Below are 21,899 nucleotides of genomic sequence, written 5' to 3' on the forward strand. Positions count from 1 at the left end.
TCGAAAAAGAGTCAAACGTAAGAGTCAAACACAGGATAAAATGCTATAAACAAATTAAGCACATTATTACTTAGTAATGCCTGTGCGTATTTAAACCCACGATCTAATAATAATTATCTATTAGTTAAGATCCACGTATATATCCACTGAGCTCGGTACAAAGAAAAGGGAACTGGTTATATATAAAATTTTGAAATTGCAGAGGAGGAAGAATGCGAGGGTTCCAGCTCAGGAGAAACAAGAAGTGACTTACACAATGTGAGGGAATTTCTGGAGGCGATTTCATCGCGACTCGCGGGTGGTCCACTAGAAGGAACCAGAGTCTCGCCACTATATACACATCCTGCTTGTGAGTATCCCTTATATTAAACTATCCTATGAAGTATAAGCGCTATCACTTTTGAAGGATTAGTATATTTTTTTTTTTAATAAAATGGGCAATAAATAAAGGAGACCTGAAAAGTCACAAACACTCCCAGTTTGTAAATAAAACAGGCTTAAGGCAACATTATTTCACGTTTACGAAATGTTAGCATGCAAATAATTTTACATTGATGCGCTAGGTGTTAATCGGCTTGTCTCGTTATTTAAAGTCCATGTATATAAAATGTGAATGTCGCTCTTGGACATGTTGTTCTAATTATTTTATATTAAACTATTATGTAAATATCTGAATAAAATCATATTATATTATTGTCCCGGGTATTTTTTTAGGACAGATATGATAAGTTTTAACACATCGGTTGTCTGCTGTCCACTTCAATTTTCTTTAATATTAACGTTCAGTCCTTGTAATAGAGTGAAATTACAAGTAAAATATATAAAAAAACAGTAACAAAAACAAAAATGATATAGATATGAGCATGTTCGAGAGGCATCATGAAGTTCTTCGCGACACTCTCGCCGCCTTAAGCAACGCGCTTCGCGACGCGCTAAAATGTAAGCTGGCATGCACTGAAGCACAATCTATAATTGCACTTTTTTTCTTGTGTACACGCAGCTTGCATTAGTAATAGTTAGAGTTCTAATTAATTTGTCTGCATATATACGCAGGTTGGATTGTTAGAGTTAGCACACGCTGATTGATCAAGTAATAGCACACGTAAGTTACATTTGTAGTCATAATAAGCAGAGTTACCAATATTTATATATATATGCTATGTTTATTGTCGAACTTAGAATGAATCCAACAATAGTAGCCCCTGTTACCAAATAAATTCTAGATATTTACATATTTTATGAACTGATCAGGTAACTATTGTTTATATTGTTTATTTCTATTGTTTTACTGGTGGTAGAGCTTTGTGCAAGCTCGTCTGGGTAGGTACCACCCACTCATCAGATATTCTACCGCAAAACAGCAGTACTTGGTATTGTTGTACACAAGGGACATAATATCTTAATTCCCAAGGTTGGTGGCGCATTGGTGATGTAAGCGATGGTTAACATTTCTTACAATGCCAATGTCTAAGGGCGTTTGGTGACCACTTACCATCAGTTGGCCCATATGCTCGTCCGCCTTCCTGTTTTATAAAAAAAAAAGGTATTACAAGGGTATTTTTCTGAGAATACTATAAGATTATAATATGATCTTCTAGTATTGAACAATTATAGAAGATTATATTACAAAGAAGCACTTTAGTAATGTTCTGATAGCACTTTACTTTAAAGTTGCACTATGTTGTAAGCTTTCATATTTCTAAGTACTAATCAAATTTCGTAATCGTGTATAATTTGATAAAGTAGCTCCTGATATTTTTTCGTGGCAATGTCTTATGTTAACAGATTAGCTTTGTTGTTTTAAGGAAGTGCTTTCATTTGTAACATCCTGGCAGTCCATACTGAATACATACATGTATAACATAAATAATTATGTAATTAGGCTTAATTTATGGTTATATTAAAGATATTAAAAATATATATATTTACATGTTTTTGGTCATAAAAATAAACTGTATGTACATACATATATCCAATACATCAACGCGTATATAAATGACATAAGTTAGAGGTCAAAAGCCCCAACGACCTTCTTTGTAATGTTATTGTGTTTTTTTGCCATGAGTTTAAATAAAAACTTGTTTATAATGACGTCAATGCATTTACGTGAGATCACTTGGGGCAGATATTTTTTTTTGTTTTAAAATATTATCTTATAAATTTTTTAATCCGATTATAATTATTCTTACAACAGCCTTGTTAGGCCTCCGAATTATTGGTATTGCTAGCTTACAAATATATATAAATATTATATTTTAAATATACATTTTTAGCAGATTTCAAGGTCCTGAAATGAAATCCCAGGTCGAGCCAGTAAAGCCTCGGAAAGCACGTTAATCTTTCTGCTTATAATCTCTTATTTGGTCGTGAGAAAACAGCGCTCGCACCAATGTTTACGCACACAGTTGCACTTATAATATTACCTACAGCACAGTTGGTTGATTTTAAGATTGGTCTCTTTGGACATCACGAGGGTTATACTTATTATTATTGTTTAATCAATTAATAATACCTATTAACGTTAAAAAAAAATTAGACTCAAAAATTCATTAATGTATTATAGTAAAGGTAATTATAGGTTTTACTTTAAATATAAATCAATTAATATTTATTAAATACCTTGATTCAATTAATATGTAAATTAAAAAAAAAATGCAGTTATTAAGTATTATTTATTTCGATTTTAATAACTCTATTTATTGTGTAATGCTCAACATGTTTCGAGAAGTAATTCATATTGAATTGCAAAATACTTCTCGAAACTTCTGCAAGAATCATCATATGCTAGAATACAGTAGAAGGTTACTTAGATAGATTAACTGATATAATATTATAATTCAAAACGATACAGCTAGTTTGTAGTAGTATGAAAAATAAATCTGTTCAACCTGTCGCGTACTATGACAACAATTCTCTGAACAATTGAACATAGGACTTGGGATTACATTTTGACTCTTCTTTAATTTGTAGCGTCACCAATCTGCATAATTTCAGAATTTATATATTAATGAAAACTATTTATTTTAATATAAATAAAACGAAATATATATTTTTCAAGACCATTGTTTAAAACACTTTAATGTAATTAAGAATAAATAAAAGCAATTTACTTAGTTCTTGACCCATGAATCGTAATTAATTTTATTATATTCAACTGCTGAGATTTACATTAATAGTCAGTACTTAGATTTTAACCGCAATATAACGATTTTCTTGGGATTTAGAACTTTTTTCCTCATATTTGCTTGCTACCGTCTCACGGTCATGATTTTTAAAGTAGCTATTTCTATATGTTTATTTAAGTTCTCAATATGCAGTATTCTTACGAAAAAATATATTTTAGTGAACCAACACCACTTTTACACGTTCTTTTAATTGTTTTTTTTTTTTGCGTCAATCAATCAACAGCCAATCGTTGTCCACTGCTGAACATAGGCCTCTCCCAAGGTGCGCCAAAGCTCCCTGTCCTCCGCCTTCCGCATCCAGTTGGTGCCCACCACCTTCTTAAGGTCGTCGGTCCACCTGGCTGGTGGGCGCCCCACGCTGCGCTTGCCGATTCGCGTTCTCCACTCTAGGACTCGTCTGCTCCAACGGCCATCGGTCCTACGACATACGTGACCAGCCCACTGCCACTTCAGCCTATGTCGGTGACTCCGGTTCTTTTCCGGATAATCTCATTTCTGATCTTATCCTTCAAAGATACTCCGAGCATAGCTCGCTCCATAGCACGCTGAGCGACTTTGAATTTGTGGACTAGTCCCGCAGTTAGTGTCCACGTTTCGGCACCGTATGTCATGGCAGGTAAGACGCATTGGTTGAAGACTTTCGTCTTCAAACATTGCGGTATAGACGACTTGAGGACTTGACGAAGGTTGCCAAATGCTGCCCATCCCAAGCGAATTCTTCGATCGGCTTCCTTCTCGAAGTTGTTCCTACCGACTTGTATTATCTGCCCTAGGTAGGTATATTCACTAACAACTTCGAGAGGTTTCCCCTCGACGTATATCGGTCCCGGCACGACATGCCTATTGAACATGACCTTGGTCTTGTCCAAGTTTATACCGAGACCGACACACCGGGAAGACTCGCCTAAGCTACGCAGCATTTCGGTGAGTTGTTCCAGCGACTCTGCTATAATGACGATATCGTCGGCAAATCGAAGGTGTGAGATGTACTCGCCGTTTACATTGACTCCATACTCAGTCCAAAAACGTCTTCCAACGCGTTGGTGAACAGTTTCGGGGATATTACATCCCCCTGTCTCACCCCTCTGCGCAGTTGGATCGCCTTCGTCCTACAGTCCTGGATGTGGACAGTCATTGTAGCGGCTTTGTACAGACATCTCAGTACCTCGATATATCTCCAGTCAATATGACATCTCTGCAATGAGTCGAGCACGGCCCAGGTTTCGATGGAGTCGAAGGCTTTCTCGTAGTCCACAAATGCCATACACAGCGGCTGATTGTACTCTTCTGTCTTCTGCACAATCTGCCGAACAGTATGTATGTGGTCCACGGTGCTGTAGCCTGATCGAAGGCCGGCTTGCTCTGGGGGCTGGAACTCGTCAAGTCATCTGGCGAGACGGTTCGTGACGACTCTTGAGAACAGCTTATACACGTGACTCAGGAGGGAGATTGGTCTGTAGTTTTTCAAGAAGGTTTTATCACCTTTCTTGAAAAACAGTACCTCAGTACCTCACTCCCGCTCCACGTTTCCGGGGTCTTGCCATGTTGGATGACGGAATTAAAGAGGCTTGCTAGCTCTTTCAGGACCGGAGTCCCGCCTGCCTTAAGCAACTCTGTTGTCATCTCCCGGGGCTTTGTTGTTTTTAAGCTGTTCTAGAGCCGCCCTAATCTCGCCTTGGTCAACGACCGGGAGCTCCTCGGAGAAATGGCGCATAAGAGGGGCGCGCTGGTCATCAATACTGATTCCCACGGGTTTATCCGATCTTGAAGAGAACAACTGCCCATAAAACCTCTCTACTTCTCCGACAATCTCAGGCCTAGAGGTAACGACCCCACCATTTTCAGTTTTAAGTTGTTTTGCGTAGGTACAATAAAAAAATACCCAGGCGCGGTCTTCAACCTACGTTGACCTTTATGGAACTTATTGGCTATAATTCATATCCGATCAAAAACTGTATCTGAAATGTAGAATACTTTGAATCTTAACTTCTAAAATATAAGAACTAAACTAAAAAATACATAATTTTCATGCTAATGCGCATGCGCATCGTAACGCTTCATTCGCGTTGGTAATTGTACATTAATTATTTATATGAGTGAGTCTATATGGGTATTTTTACAATTATACGAGTACGTTGTGTAAGAAGAATTAAATATAATACTCACAAATGTAAGCATTGGTAATAAAATAATTAGGTATTTCACTAACAAAATGTTTTTCTCTTATTTTTCAAATAATACTTTAAAATATTAAATCATAACTGATACGACATGTTGTATAGTAAAATTATAACGCAAAAAATATTAAAGGTTCCATGCGGTAAGGACAAAATAATTAACAAATAAAAAAAACTCGCACCATATAGGTTATTTTTCTTGGGAACTATTGCATAAAAACTATAAAATAATTTCCCGCGTCGCACTTGCCTGGAGCAATATCAGGTTTTTTATTATATCCAGCCGAGCGTGAGACCGCGAAATCAAAAAAAGAAAAGTAACAGGACTAGCCGCATATTGTTATAGAGAATTAAAAAGCACTAGACGCTTTGAAAAAGAAAAATATAAAATTCTGCAACCGCTCCGGCAGTCGGTTCACGTTAATATTGTTGAGAACGACGACCATTTATTATTGGCAGTGTAAGTGCATAAATGTGTAACTACTTACTTACAGTATAAACAAAATTTTAAAAATAATTCACAAGCTAATTACAGCACGACCGAATCCTGATGAAGTAATTTGAAACGCAAAATGCTGAAGTATGTATAGAAATAATCTTTAAATTGTCCAATAAGGTTTTACCTAATCTCATAATGTAATCATTATAAAACGAACCAAACGTATGTACATAAAAAGTACTTTAATGTACTACTAATGGGCGAAGGCCTCTTAATTCGATTTTATGTTCTCGACGCAAAACGAAGACACAAATTAAAACCTTGCAAAAAAAATTGGATTTGAACCCGCGACCTTGGTATAAGCTACACTATATCCTTATATACAATCGCGATCGATTATATAATCATAACATCATACAAACTTTTTCGTGCAGTGTGAACCTTTAATATTTCCCAATGTAATATGACAGCTTTCACGTTTTGGTAATAAGTTTATGTCAATGTGCAACTTTTATTCATATTCAAGAGCCGATCCAGAGTCTAGAACACCTGAATGTAAACCAAAGATTTCGGGTTCAAAACTGGGCGTGGACCACTGTTTTCATGTGCAAAAATGTGTTTATGATTCACCTTGTGCTCGGGGTAAAACATAATGAGCACATCAAACATTTGGCATGCGTATCCATCCATGCCTAACAGTGAGCCATTGATTCTCTTAATTATAGGGTTTTCTTATAACATATAAACAGTAAATCATTACTTTCTATGCTATTTTTTGAAAGAATATTAGCAACCCCCTAGTTAGGAGTGGGGATGCCAATAGTCCAAAGGGTCGACACTGCGACTTATACATCGCTAGACAACCTATAAACCATTGTGCTATTGACGCTTATATTGACTATAGTCGGGTAAGATTACTAGTAAATATTCCGTTAATGGGCATTGCCCCATCAAAAATCTGGTATTAAAAAAACCGTTTGGCGTACGGTACAAGTTTAAAATTAATTATAGGATTACAGCTAAGTGCATTTATGGAATAGTTTTAGTTTTAGGCAGACGAGTAAATGCTACCAGGCTAGGCTACACGATCTCAAGCGGTCCGACCGCCTCGTTGGTCTAGTGGCTTGATGTAAGGCCGAAAATCCGGAGGTCCTGGGTTCAATTCCCAGGTCGGGCCAATAAAAAGTTATTGAGTTTTTCTGTCAGAAAATTCTGTGTTCACACCCGTGTCTCGAAAAGCAAATGAAGCCGTTAGTCCTGCGCCTGAACTCTTTCTTGTCGTGTCGGATTGCTGTCCCATCGGATTATGAGAGTTAGGGAATAGAGAGTGCACCTGTGTTTGTGCACACACTCGTGCACTATAATATCTCCTCCGTAGTTAGCTAATCTCTCTTAAGATTGGCTGCCGTGGCCGAAATCGGCCTGGAGGACATTATTATTAATATTATTCTATTTTAATTTACATTTTCTCTCGTATGAGGTAACAAAACACACGGGCCGTAGCCAAGCGCGAGTAGGGTCTAGGTGATCGTATTAGAAGATGAGATGGATTTATTATTATTATTTTTAAGTGGTCCACTTCGCCTTTAGACGCTGGCTTTTCTTACACCATTATTGAATCAAGGCGTCATTAACCATGGGATATATAAAACTAGAAACAATTCAATCTGTAGTATATTCAATGGTTTGAGTTAGCGAACAATTCAGTCTTGGTCATATTTCGTATTAATAAGGAATCAATTCCATATCAATAGGAATCAGTCGTCTCTAGCAATTAAGCGTTACTGCGTTACGGCGCTCCATTTTTATTTGAAATTAAAAGCTAAGTTATTTGTTCATCTATTTATCAGTATTAATTGATAATGCCCTCCAGACCAATATCGGCCACAACGTCCAGTCTCAAAGGAGAGTAAGGGTTGTATGCAAAATAAATACTAAATTCTACTAAAAAATTGCACACACACTACACACACTTGCTTACACTTCATCGCAATCGAAATGAACCGTAATCGTTGCCGTTTAACCGTTTTCTTATTATACTAACACAACGATCCAGTTGCGATTGGATCGGAATAGAACCGGAAACTTATCGTGACAATTATGTATTAGTAAAACAGTACCTAACTTCTGTACCACCGATCCTAAGCCTGGGGGGCTTAACCCCTAAACACGCGGTTGAAGCCGCAGGCGGAAACAATTGTCATAGATGTTTGCATATATTGATGTGCTTGTTTTTCAATTTTGCTAGTAAGCTATTGTTCTTATTCGCAGGACATATTATAGTGCAGTTGACTGTATGCTTTGAATCGCTGCCATCACCGAAATCGCTCACTTAATATTACAAATTAAACAATTAAAAAATCAAAAACTCGAATCAAAAAGTACACACCAATTATTTTTAAAATAATATTCTGACTTAGACCACTCCCGCTCAGCGTGTGACTCGCATTGTGTATGCGCTATGCGGTCATCTCATTACACCTGCCAGAAACAAGATGAATGCTTTTGCAACGAGCTCTTAGATCGAATGTAAGCATTACGAAAATGTGATTATTACGCCTTTCCAAAGGTACAGTCGATAATATTGAAATACCTCATTACTCTTGATTTACTTTTGTTTTAAACGTAATTGTATTTCAAATCGTTATTAAAAATGTTTTTTTTTTTTACTTTTTTATTTATATATCTTGTCAAATTATTAATTTCGTTGATGTCCATCTCATACAATAATAGTTTGAGTATATAAATAATATGGTTAAACTAGTTATAATATAAATATATGTTAAATAATATGCTGAATTATTAATAATAATATGTATAGTTTATTAATTGGATAAAACAAAAGACAACAATTATTGTGATTAGATTAATTTGCTATAGTTTGAAGGTGTACATTGAATTAAGTATTATTCTGTTATTTCTAAAGAAAAAAAGACTACAGTACGAACTATTTTCCCTGAATTATTGCATAAAAATTGGTTACATTAATGACTTGTTATATGCATCACAATTAACAATAACTACTGCACAAAAATGATCGCGTGGCGCGTGGAAAAATGGCGAGAATGTTAGCAGCATTTCAACGTCGATCACTCTGATTCTCTGGGCAGCGCCGGCCCCGGCCCTTGATCAGGGTAGAGCGAGATTGTCTTTCAGCGCCCTTTGGTCGACTTTTTCACTTCACATAAATTGCATTTCAGTTTATGTTATGTGCTTAATAATTGCCATGTTTATAAAAAACAAACAACGCTTATGTACCTCTGGAAATTGTTTTTGACATTTTTGCGTCCCTTTGCTACATAGGGCCGAGAGCGACCGCTCGTCTCGCTCTAACCCAGGGGCGGCGCTATCTCTGGGAAACAAATGAAATGCTATCTCTTACAACTTATTTAACACTATCCCTCGTACATGTGTAAACGTCACAAAGATAAACAAATAAGAAACACGGCATTCATTTCGAATTACAGTTGATTCCTTGCACCGCTTGCCAGCTTCAGCATTTTTATTACATTACTTAAACTATATTGATATTGCTTTTGTTCACATTGTTTTATTTTGTCATATATTATAATGTGTTATTAAGTTAAATAAGCTCTTTAAAAAAATTATTTTGTCTACGTGACTCTTAACTTAAGGTTGCGAATTCAAATCTGAGTAAGTACAACTGACTGCTTAATTGATGTACATAATTCATATCATGGTCAGCGTTAAACAATAAATCGTGAGGAAACCTGTATATATCGAATTCTGACACTTGTATTATTCAATCCGTATTCAACCAGCGTGGTGTTTTAAGCTCCAAACTTGCTCCACAAGAGGACAAAGCCTCTGCTGGGCAGAGGTGGGTTCTTACTTTTCTATTTTACTAACTAAAATTTAATTTAATCTTGTAAAACCATTTTTACCATTTTTTAAACAACAATCATATGTTAAATATTCTAGCAAATACCATTGCAGACATTGCTCTGGCTGTATATAATTATGTAACAATATTGTCTAAGGGGAACATTGAGTTTCATAAAATAAATGTACATATGTATATAACAAAAAAAAAAATTAATCTAGTACTGTGTAAATAAAACTAACCAATAAATAATTGTTAATGATCGATTGTAGCTTTCAAGTTAAATAACAATATAATAATTTAACGATCGTAACAATAACATAATTATATAACATTACATTCATAATTGCACAAACAAGTGAATCAGTGCGCACGCGCAGGTGCGTGCAATTTACGTACTTTTCTTGCCGCTGATGACGGGTTACGTATAATTAGGTAACTGGAATTCCTTTTAGGGCTATTGCGTATTTTATGCATCTTTATATTATAAAAAACAATCTAAGTTAACTTATCGCGAAAGCTATATGTATATTAATAAAACTAGCTGTACATCCAAACTTCGTACGGTTGAAATAACTGTTTGTTTTATTACGGATCAATCTAAACTATCTAACTACCCACTAAAATAGACAAAAAAATTATTAAAATCGTTTAAGAGGAGTTCAGTGTCAGAATTATACCAATTTATATAAAGATAAATAAATATATTTAACTATTCCATTGGTCCAACCAACAATACGGAAGTTTTGTTTCTAAAAAAATTGTCTACAAAACTTACAGGGGTAAAAGAGAACATTCCTATTTCGATGAATTTCTTTTTAATTAAGCAACTAGATTGTTATTACATCAAATAATTGGTTCAGCGACTATATTTGATGTTACAGTAAAATAAATACTTACATTATTTAATGTAAAATGAATATATGTACAATAACATACAAAGGAATTGAAGAAGTAAGGAAATCAATTATAAATCGTAGTCATAGCTCAATCATTTTATAGCATGTGGGCTCCTATGTCGTTCACGGTCAGATATATTTTTCTTCTCAAGAGCATCCGCGACAAATTACATATAATTTACGCATATTTTTATAAATATACATACGACCTTTACAAACTTAGCGAGTGTTACACACTGAATTCTTTTTTCTGTCTATAAAGCCTATATTGTTAATGAGATATCGACACTTCTGTGATGGAACATTCTAGCATAGCGGCTATATAGGGCTTAGTCTTGAAAACATGCCCCTGATATCTTGCAAAAGCGCGGACAACCTTGAAAACTAAGGTTGCTTATCATTTGTCTTTATCACTTTAAACTGGCATGTTGTTTTTATATGTTTTTTGCTAATACTCAGTACCTCGAACCCGACAAGTGCCGAACCCGTAACACAACACCGCCCTTCAAAATATAAGGCTGCATTAAATTACTACTTGCGCGAATACTTTATACATAACCTTATATCACATGGTTACGTAACTGAGAATTACTTTCGAAAACACGCGTATTAATAAAACAAGTAACGGAAAGCTGTCCGGTCCTGTGTTTAAAAAAATATTGATTTAATTCCCAAAAATCTCTCCCGATTTTATAGTGTTTTTCATATTTTTTATAGAATCCGGTTTAAGCCGGTTACTAAAATTATTGCTATTGTACATAGAGTGAAACTTTTTTTATATATATTAGTATTTAGAATCAAAAAACCAATGGCAGCTTCCAATAAATTAAACATAATATTGAAAAATATATCAATATATATGAATCAAAGATATTAATTGTTATACAAGTTTTTTTTTATAGTATTTATTGCTATTTTTTACGTTTAATGTAAATAGTATCTTCTTCTTATCCTGAGCTCAATTTCTTACCTAGCGGCCTTACACATAAGCGTTGTTCAGCGGCTGTAGCATAACTAATCACCGGCTTAACAACGATTATAATTTAATTAAAATTTTGCAGATTTACAAAAACGTTATGACACATTAAATAATAAAAATTAAACATTATAATTAGTAATTCATTATTTTAATATTCACTCCAGATTAAGCTTAACAAATATAAATATATAGACCGTGAAATATCTTCAAATTATAATATGGTATACATAAGTTTTGTAAGAACTTGACCTACCGGCAGGTTGTGTACGGTCTTATATAATTTTTTTATAAGCGATACGGTGTTTGCGATTTTTTTTTTCGACTACTCGCTGTTTTAAATGGAGATATTTTTTATTATTACTAATAATTCTTATCATTCGCAAATATCATATATATATAATAAATAGTATGTATGTAGAAGTGTTAAGTGTACTTTATTGCACAGAAGTAGACTGAACGCTCCTAACCAACCTCAAAGCAAAACGAAAGGTTGTCAGTAATTGAGCCTAAAATGTTATTTGAATAGATAAATAAACTATTCTCCCACTGTATAAGCCGTATTTATTAATCAATAAAAATAATATATATATATATATATATATATTATATTCATACTGTTTTGATTCTTGATTTGACTGTTGACAGTATGAATGTTCTAATTATCTCAAAGATCCGCGTAGATCTCTCTTAACATTTCGAGCTCATTATATTCTTACGTAAAATATTACGATATATCAACTTACATTGATTCAATCAATCAATCAACAGCCAATCGTTGTCCACTGCTGAACATAGGCCTCTCCCAAGGTGCGCCAAAGCTCCCTGTCCTCCGCCTTCCGCATCCAGTTGGTGCCCGCCACCTTCTTGAGGTCGTCGGTCCACCTGGCTGGAGGGCGCCCTACGCTGCGCTTGCCGATTCGCGGTCTCCACTCTAGGACTCGTCTGCTCCAACGGCCATCGGTCCTACGACATACGTGACCAGCCCACTGCCACTTCAGCCTGCTAATTTTGCAAGCTATGTCGGTGACTCCGGTTCTTTTCCGGATAATCTCATTTCTGATCTTATCCTTCAAAGATACTCCGAGCATAGCTCGCTCCATAGCACGCTGAGCGACTTTGAATTTGTGGACTAGTCCCGCAGTTAGTGTCCACGTTTCGGCACCGTATGTCATGGCAGGTAAGACGCATTGGTTGAAGACTTTCGTCTTCAAACATTGCGGTATAGACGACTTGAGGACTTGACGAAGGTTGCCAAATGCTGCCCATCCCAAGCGAATTCTTCGATCGGCTTCCTTCTCGAAGTTGTTCCTACCGACTTGTATTATCTGTCCTAGGTAGGTATATTCACTAACAACTTCGAGAGGTTTCCCCTCGACGTATATCGGTCCCGGCACGACATGCCTATTGAACATGACCTTGGTCTTTTCCAAGTTCATACCGAGACCGACACACCGGGAAGACTCGCCTAGGCTACGCAGCATTTCGGTGAGTTGTTCCAGCGACTCTGCTATGATGACGATATCGTCGGCAAATCGAAGGTGTGAGATGTACTCGCCGTTTACATTGACTCCATACCTAGTCCAATCCAGCGTTTTGAAAACGTCTTCCAACGCGTTGGTGAACAGTTTCGGGGATATTACATCCCCCTGTCTCACCCCTCTGCGCAGTTGGATCGCCTTCGTCTTACAGTCCTGGATGTGGACAGTCATTGTAGCGGCGTTGTACAGACATCTCAGTACCTCGATATATCTCCAATCGATATGACATCTCTGCAATGAGTCGAGCACTGCCCAGGTTTCGATGGAGTCGAAGGCTTTCTCGTAGTCCACAAATGCCATACACAGCGGCTGATTGTACTCTTCGGTCTTCTGCACAATCTGCCGAACAGTATGGATGTGGTCCACGGTGCTGTAGCCTGATCGAAAGCCGGCTTGCTCTGGGGGCTGGAACTCGTCAAGTCGTCTGGCGAGACGGTTCGTGACGACTCTTGAGAACAGCTTATACACGTGACTCAGGAGGGAGATTGGTCTGTAGTTTTTCAAGAGGGTTTTATCACCTTTCTTGAAAAACAGTACCACCTCACTCCCGCTCCACGTTTCCGGGGTCTTGCCATGTTGGATGACGGAATTAAAGAGGCTTGCTAGCTCTTTCAGGACCGGAGTCCCGCCTGCCTTAAGCAACTCTGTTGTGATTCCGTCATCTCCCGGAGCTTTGTTGTTTTTAAGCTGTTCTAGAGCCGCCCTAATCTCTCCTTGGTCAACGACCGGGAGCTCCTCGGAGTAATGGCGCATAAGAGGGGCGCGCTGGTCATCAATACTGATTCCCACGGGTTTATCCGATCTTGAAGAGAACAACTGCCCATAAAACCTCTCTACTTCTCCGATAATCTCAGGCCTAGAGGTAACGACCCCACCATTTTCAGTTTTAAGTTTTGTCAGACGCGGCCTCCCAAACTTGCGAGCGAACACTTTCGATCCCCGATTTTGCTCAATCGCAGCCTTGATGGCACGGGTATTGGAGCGTCGGAGATCGCGTCGCGTCAGCGTTTTTATTGTTCGGTTTAAGGCCTTATCTGACAAAAACGATGGTAGTTCTCGTCGTTTTCTCATGAGCTCGAGTGTCTCAGCAGAGAGTTTTGGTGCGTTGTCTCTTCTCTGTGGCGGAAAACACTTGCGGGATGTGTTTTGCAGTATTTTGACCAGCGTGTCGGTTCTCTCATCAATGCTGCTTATGGTTTCCAACGCGGTGAATTGATTTTGAAGTTCCATTTGGAACTTTTCGGAGCCTTGAGCAGCTTGGAGCATGGTAGGTCGGAGAGTAGACCTCATCATTCTCGATCTTTCGGCTTTTAAGTTGATATTTAGAGTGCCTCGAACCAAGCGGTGATCACTTCCGGTATTAAACCTGTTGATCACTGAAACATCTCTAAATATGTGCCTTTTATTCGAAATGATAAAGTCTATCTCGTTCCTTGTCACGTTATCGGGGCTTCGCCAGGTCCACCTCCTCTGAGGCTTCTTTTGAAAGAAAGAATTCATCAAAAAAAAGCCCCTGCGCTTCGAGAAAGTTTACCAGCATTTGCCCCCTGTGATTTCTGCAGCCCAAGCCGTAAGGTCCGACTTTCGATTCACCGCTATCTTGTACTCCCACTTTAGCATTAAAGTCTCCCATAACAACATTGTAGTGGGCCCTCGAGGTGTCGTTGAGGGCCTTTGCGATGTCCTCGTACATCGCTTCGACCACATCATCAGAGTATGTCGAAGTTGGCGCATATACCTGTACAACCTTCAGGGAGTACCTGTCGGAAAGTTTTAGGACAAGGTACGCTACCCGATTCGACACACTACTGATTTCCACAATGCTGCTAATGAGATCCTTTTTGACAAGAAAACCGACACCACCCTGGGAGAGGTTATCACCTTCGCGGAAGTAGAGTAAGTTACCGGACTCTAGAGTTATCGTGTCCTCCCCCTGTCTTCGGACTTCAGATAACCCCAGTATATGCCAGTTTATATGACTTAACTCTACTTCTAATTCGGCGAGGTGATGGTCCAGCCTCATCGAGCGTCCATTATACGTTGCCATTTTCAGTCGTTTTATACGGTAGCCTGCCGTGAACCGGTGATTCTTAGCACCCCCTGCCCTGCCGATACCGCGACCGCTACCTTGGTCGGGCCTAGCGGGCTTGCCGGTAACTGGGGGCCTTTTTTTGGGCGCATCTGCCATTAAGGGAGGGGTTTGCCCATACTCGCCGCGCTGGGCAGGCGTGTTGGCGAGCGCAGTAGGGGGTAAGATGTTTATGGGAGGGGGGACGCTGCTGCCCATCCCCCCTTTTCCCCGTCCCTCAGTCGCCTCTTACGACACCCACGGGATGAGATTGGGGGAGTACTATTCTAAGCCGGTACTCCACGGCAATTACATTACATTGATTACAAATGTTAATTTTTTTTTTCACTTCATAAGCTAGGATTACACGACAGTGTGACAGTAGGCCTTCTAAATTATTATCAACTTTTGAGGTTACTCGCCTCGAGCGAATCGGTTGCGTAACATGTAAAAGTATATGACATTATAATTATATACACTGATCGCTGAATGTTTAAATTACTCAATTTAAATTATTATATATTATTATTATTATATAAAAGCCGAGATGGCCCAGTGGTTAGAACGCGTGAATCTTATCCGATGATCGTGGGTTCAAACCCGGGCAAGCACCACTGTATTTTCATGTGCTTAATTTGTGATTATAATTCATCTCGTGCTTAACGGTGAAGGAAAACATCGTGAGGAAACCTGCATGTGTTTAATTTCATTGAAATTCTGTCACATGTGTATTCTACCAACCCGCATTGGTGCAGCGTGGTGGAATAAGCTCCACAACCTTCTCCTCAAAAGGGAGAGGAGGCCTTAGCCCAGCAGTGGGACATTAACAGGCTGTTACTGTAAATTATTATCTCATTAAATTTAGTTCGAAATGAAATAACAATACTTTAGGTTAAATTAATACGTTGCTGGTAATTTTATTCGATAAAAAACTTTACGTAACTGCTTTATTTTTATCATGCATAAGTTTCGAACATAATAATAATTAATTAATTAATAATTAATTAATATATATATTAAAATAGGTAGGCAGACGCAAACGAAGCGCCTCGTTAGAGGTTAGGGACCCATAGACATTGGTACTGTAAGAAATAATAACATCCATTACATCACCAATACTCCACCAAGCCTGCTAACAATAACTAAAGTTAAAGAAAAAGGGTCTATTTACTTAGGTACGTCTCCTCTTAAGTCTCCACCCAGACTTACCGCTTCTTCCCGTTCTAACATTGCTCCTGACTGGAATTGGACCTTGTAAAATAAATCAAACATATAGAAAAAATAGTCGCGTTGCGAATACACTTCCATGTAATATTAAATTTCAACAAAGCGAGCGTTTAAGCGAAAGTTTGTAAATATTGAAAATCGACTAAGAAAAATTGTTGAAAAGGAAAAATAAGAACTTTTATATCGTTATTTTGACCTTCAATACTTTTCTCCGGTCAATTATTTTACGCAATTATAGTTTCGCTACGAATACGTGCGTCACGGATGTAGTATGGAAAATCGATTCGTTTGGTAGCAGGCACGTGGCGATTCGATAAAAACTTACTTTCCAATATCAAAAAGTGAATTTTCTAAATAAAATAAAAGCACTTGCATTATATAGAAATTGTAAGGATAAATGAACATTGGTCAATTTGAAACGCCCCACTACATTTAAGAGAAAAGCTTTTAATAATATTTCCAAACACTTGATATTAGATTACGTTATCAAATCAAATTAAGTCTTTGTTATATTGGTACTGGATTTCGCCCGCAGCTTTGCCTCATGAGGAGGAGTGAGGCAAGTGTTGATCACCCTATGTCATTTTCTGTTATCCGGACAACGTGAATGCAAAATTTGTGTAAAAGGTTATGTAGTTAAGACGTGAATGCGTAAAAATTAAACAAATTAACTAATAAATTGATTGTCAAGTTAAAAACTACGACAGAAAAATAAAATATCCTGACCTGAGAAGAACCGGCGAGAAATAAAAGCGGATTGTAATCAGGTCGTAACTGTTTAGTAAATGAGAGTAATGATTTAGAAAAAAAATACCTACAAAACGAATTCCTTTACTTGGAGGAAGTGCTGTGACTGTAATGTGTTAATGTTTCCTTCCGTTTAGATCCTTGGGTGGTGCATATCTGCGGCCAAAAAACTCAATAAGGTTCAATTAATAAGGTTCCAATGTATGGATTACAATTTTAATTATCAAGTGTCAAAAATAATAACTTTGAATACAGTTATTTCGACTTGGGTTTAAAAGAAGGAACCTTTGGTTCATCATCAGCCGAAAGACGTCCACTGCTGGACAAAGGCCTCCCCCAAGGATTTCCACGTTGGCCGATCTTGCGCTGCCCGCATCCAACGGCTTCCCGCGACTCGTTCTAAGTCGTCGGTCCACCTTGTAGGGGGCCTGCCCACGCTGCGTCTTCCGGTTCGTGGTCGCCACTCGAGAACCTTTCTGCCCCAGCGGCCGTCGGTTCTGCGAGCAATGTGCCCCGCCCACTGCCACTTCAATTTAGCAATTCTTCGGGCTATGTCGGTTACTTTGGTTCGCCTGCGGATTTCATCATTTCTGATTCGATCTCGCAGAGAAACTCCGAGCATAGCCCTCTCCATTGCCCTTTGAGTGACCTTGAGCCTTCTTATGAGGCCCATTGTGAGCGACCACGTCTCTGATCCATAAGTCATCACTGGCAACACACACTGGTCGAAGACTTTCGACTTGAGACACTGCGGTATTTGGGATGAGAAGATATCGTGTAGCTTCCCGAACGCTGCCCAGCCGAGTTGAATTCGACGATTGACCTCTTTCTCGAAGTTGGACCTACCTAGTTGGATGTTCTGACCTAGGTAGACATAGTTGTCTACAACTTCGAGTGCAGAATTTCCAACCTTGACTTGAGTGGGTGCAACATGGATGTTCGACATGATTTTCGTCTTGTCCATGTTCATTTTTAGACCCACTTGTTGGGAAACCCTGCTGAGGTCATCGAGCATAGTGCCGAGGTCTTCCAAGGTCTCAGCCATAATTACAATGTCATCGGCAAATCGAAGATGAGTGATGTACTCGCCGTTAATATTGATGCCAAGTCCGTTCCAGTCCAGAAGCTTGAAAACATCTTCCAATGCAGCGGTAAACAGTTTCGGAGATATCACGTCTCCCTGTCTTACACCTCTCTGCAGTTGGATAGGTTTTGAGTTCTGATCCTGGAGTCGGATCGACATGGTGGCGTTCTCGTACAAGCACTTTAACACCCTGATATACCGATAATCAATTTGGCACCTTTGAAGAGAATTCAGCACGGCCCAGGTTTCGATCGAATCAAAGGCTTTCTCATAGTCCACAAACGCTAAGCAAAGTGGCTGGTTATACTCCTCAGTCTTCTGTATAACTTGCCGCAGCGTATGTATGTGGTCTATGGTGCTAAAGCCTTTCCGGAATCCGGCTTGTTCGGGTGGCTGGAAGTCGTCAAGCCTTTGCTCGAGACGATTCGTAATGACTCTCGAAAACAACTTGTAAACATGACTCAGCAGTGAGATGGGCCTGTAATTCTTCAGAAGGGTTTTATCACCCTTCTTAAAGAAAAGTACCACCACACTTCTGTGCCATGCTTTTGGCGTTTGACCTTTGGCAATGACGGAGTTAAAAAGCCTCTGAAGAGCCCTGAGGATCGGTGTACCACCCGCCTTCAGAAGCTCGGCTGTAATACCATCATCACCAGGTGCCTTGTTGTTTTTGAGTTGTCCGAGAGCCATTCTAATCTCGAAAAGACTGACGTCCTGAAAATCTTCAGTGTAGTGTCGGGTTAGTCTTGCTCTGGGATCTGCAGCATGACTACTGACAGGTGATTGAGCTGTCGTGTACAGCTGACCGTAGAACTTCTCAACCTCTTCCAACAGCTCAGATCTTGACGTGACTATTCTGCCATCCTCAGTTTTCAGCCTTGTCAGTTGACTCTGACCAACAGACAGATCTCTGGCGAACACTTTAGAGCCTTTGTTCCGCTCGATGGCCTCTTTAATGCGCATTGTATTAAATTGGCGAGTGTCGCGAGTTAGAGACTTTGAAATCCGTCTGTTGATCAGCCGATAGCCGGCAGCATCAGCTGGGGACGTCAGAATCATTTTCCGTCTTTCCTCCATAAGCCGTAGGGTAGAGGCAGAGATCTTTTTGGTTCCTTTTGTACGGCTGGTCTTGAAGGTCTTAGACCCAGCCGTACGGACAGTTTCCACAAGCCTGTCGTTGTATGTGTCCACTTCCTCGCAGTCTGCTAGGCAATCGAATCGGTTTTGGAGTTCGAGCTGAAAGGCTTCGGGATTTCGGATTTGAAGAGGTGATGGTCGGAGCGTAGACTTCATCAGTCGGGACCTCTGGAGTTTAACATTGATATTTAACGAGCCTCTTACGAGTCTGTGATCGCTCCCAGTTTTGACTGCATTGATCACGGAGACGTCATTAAATATTTGTCTTCTCGTCGACAAGATGAAGTCTATCTCATTCTTGGTTTTCCCATCAGGGCTCACCCAGGTCCATTTACGCTGACCTGGCTTCTTGAAAAAGGAGTTCATCATAAAGAGTCCCTCCTTCTCCATAAAGTCGGCCAACATCTGGCCCCGAGTGTTGCGGTCTCCAATTCCATGAGGTCCCACCTTTAACTCATCACCGAATCGTTTGCCCAGCTTCGCGTTGAAGTCCCCCATTACAACAGTGAAATGAGTCTTGTTGGTATGTATGGCTTTAGATAAATCCTCATACATGACCTCAACCTCATCGTCGGAGTGTGTCGAAGTCGGCGCGTATACCTGTATGACCTTCAAAGAATACCGCTTGGTGATTCTGAGTATAAGGTACGCCACCCTAGCCGACACACTCTCGATTTTCACAACGTTGTTAACGAGGTACTTGTGGACTATGAACCCGACACCACCTTGAGACAGTTGATCGCCCTCTCGGAAATAGAGAAGGTTACCGGATTTCAGGATCATCGTATCCTCCCCCTGTCTTCGGACTTCGGATAATCCGACGATATCCCAGTGTAACCTGCTCAATTCTTCCTCCAGTTCGATGATCTTCTCGTCGGTCCGCAGTGTACGCGTGTTATATGTTGCCAGGGCCAGAGGTCGTCGGTGTTGGTAACACGAAATCTGCCGGGGATTCTTAGCACCCCCTGCCCCGCCGTTACCACAGCTGTTACCAAGGCTAGGAATAGCAGGGCTGCCGGGGACTAGGGGCCGTGGTTTAGTTGCGCGAATCATGAGGGGAATCACCTTTGGTTACTAGATTTTATCTATTCATATCTAATAAAACATTATCTCCATACTTTATATATTCTTGTTCAGAATTCACTTGGTGATATGGCCACCACTCGCTCATCAATTATTATACATGTAATTAATATGTAATTACAGGCTTTAGGCTCATTTGTCTCATATCATATCAATCCATTCGAGGTTAATTAAAATATTTCAAATGCTTATCCAGTGAACTGCGCTAGTCTCCGGCCAATTCTTAGCGTAGGCCATTTAACTAAAAAGTAGCTAGCAAGCTTTATTCACAATATGATTGCATAATTTATATTTATATATAAATATATATTCAACATGATTATGGAAAATATTGTAACATGTAAAAGAGAAAATACGAAATTAATATAATGTACAGTCATCCAATAGTTTTCTAACTTAAGTGTTTCTATCGAGTCTAAATTGTATGTCATTAGCATCTAGAAACAAATATGAGTTCGTTTACTAATATTATATAACGTGCTATCTGCTATGAGCCCGCTTCGCTCGCTATAAATAAAATTTGATATTTGTATTATTAATTTAAACAAAGGACTTTGTCATTTTGCACGTTATTATCGGCTTCTTTGAATAATTTTATATCTAAAATACTATTCTGTATGGATTCACTTCATAAGACGTTATAAATTCAATTAATATATTCAGAAAAAGATTAAAAAGTTGTTTACTGACTCAAAATGTAGACTTATAAGTTATGGTTAGTTTAGGTGGACATTGTCCTTTTTTAGGAAATGAATGTCTTAAACATTAACTCACTCGTGAAATTGCCAACCTAATTACGATGAGACGCTATTCTGATTTTTAAACGACTTCAAAAAAAGGTGGAAGATCTCAATTAGTAAGGCTTTACCTATGTAAGCCCAAAGTCTAATAAAATTGCCGTTTAAACTTTCTACTTCGTGCCGTTGGGTTTTATATTTTATTAATAATTAATTGAACCAAATGCAAGAGAAAATATTAAGGACATTATTAATGACAATATATACATTATCATTTAACAAATATGCTTTTAATAATTATGCTAAAAATGGAAATTGTTCGCCTCGATACTTATTGTATGATAGAAGTATCAACTACGGAATGCTATTTATATATTATATAGAAAAAATAGTTTAATATAAAAAAGCAATAATTGTTAGTTCTTCTCTTTAGAATCTACATTACAAACGGGTGCTTAAGTTATTCATTTATTTAAATGACGATTCAAAAGTCCTTCTAAGAAAAAATATACTTACTTGAGTAACGTATGTTTTTATACAATTCAAATATTTAATTGTACTTAAAATAAATCATGATGATTATGACACTGATTATGTTCCCCTGATTTCGGTCACAGCCTTCATTCGAATACGGTTATAAGCAGAATGCGCAAAGTATATTGTAGCACAAAAGTGTGTGAGCAGAAACAGTCAGAATGACAATCCGCCAAGACTTCCAACTCAACTGCTAGCCTGCTTCTGATCATTTATTGACG

The 21,899-nt window shown here is 38.6% G+C and overlaps 1 protein-coding gene across 3 annotated transcripts in view; it reads left to right on the forward strand.

Moving 5' to 3' along the window:
- The window catches only part of LOC126771079 (uncharacterized), a 92,470-nt gene that overhangs the window by 30,826 nt on the left and 39,745 nt on the right, over positions 1-21,899 (forward strand). For all 3 annotated transcript variants that reach the window (XR_007669512.1, XM_050490783.1, XM_050490814.1), the window contains exon 4: positions 203-349. Coding sequence is in view for 2 of the 3 variants with exons in the window: in XM_050490783.1 (XP_050346740.1) it covers positions 203-349 (147 nt within the window). In the remaining variant the exon portion in view is untranslated. The remainder of the gene's footprint in view (positions 1-202; positions 350-21,899) is intronic.

Source organism: Nymphalis io, chromosome 1 (genome assembly GCF_905147045.1).
Source record: "Nymphalis io chromosome 1, ilAglIoxx1.1, whole genome shotgun sequence".
NCBI classification, from domain to species: domain Eukaryota; kingdom Metazoa; phylum Arthropoda; class Insecta; order Lepidoptera; family Nymphalidae; genus Nymphalis; species Nymphalis io.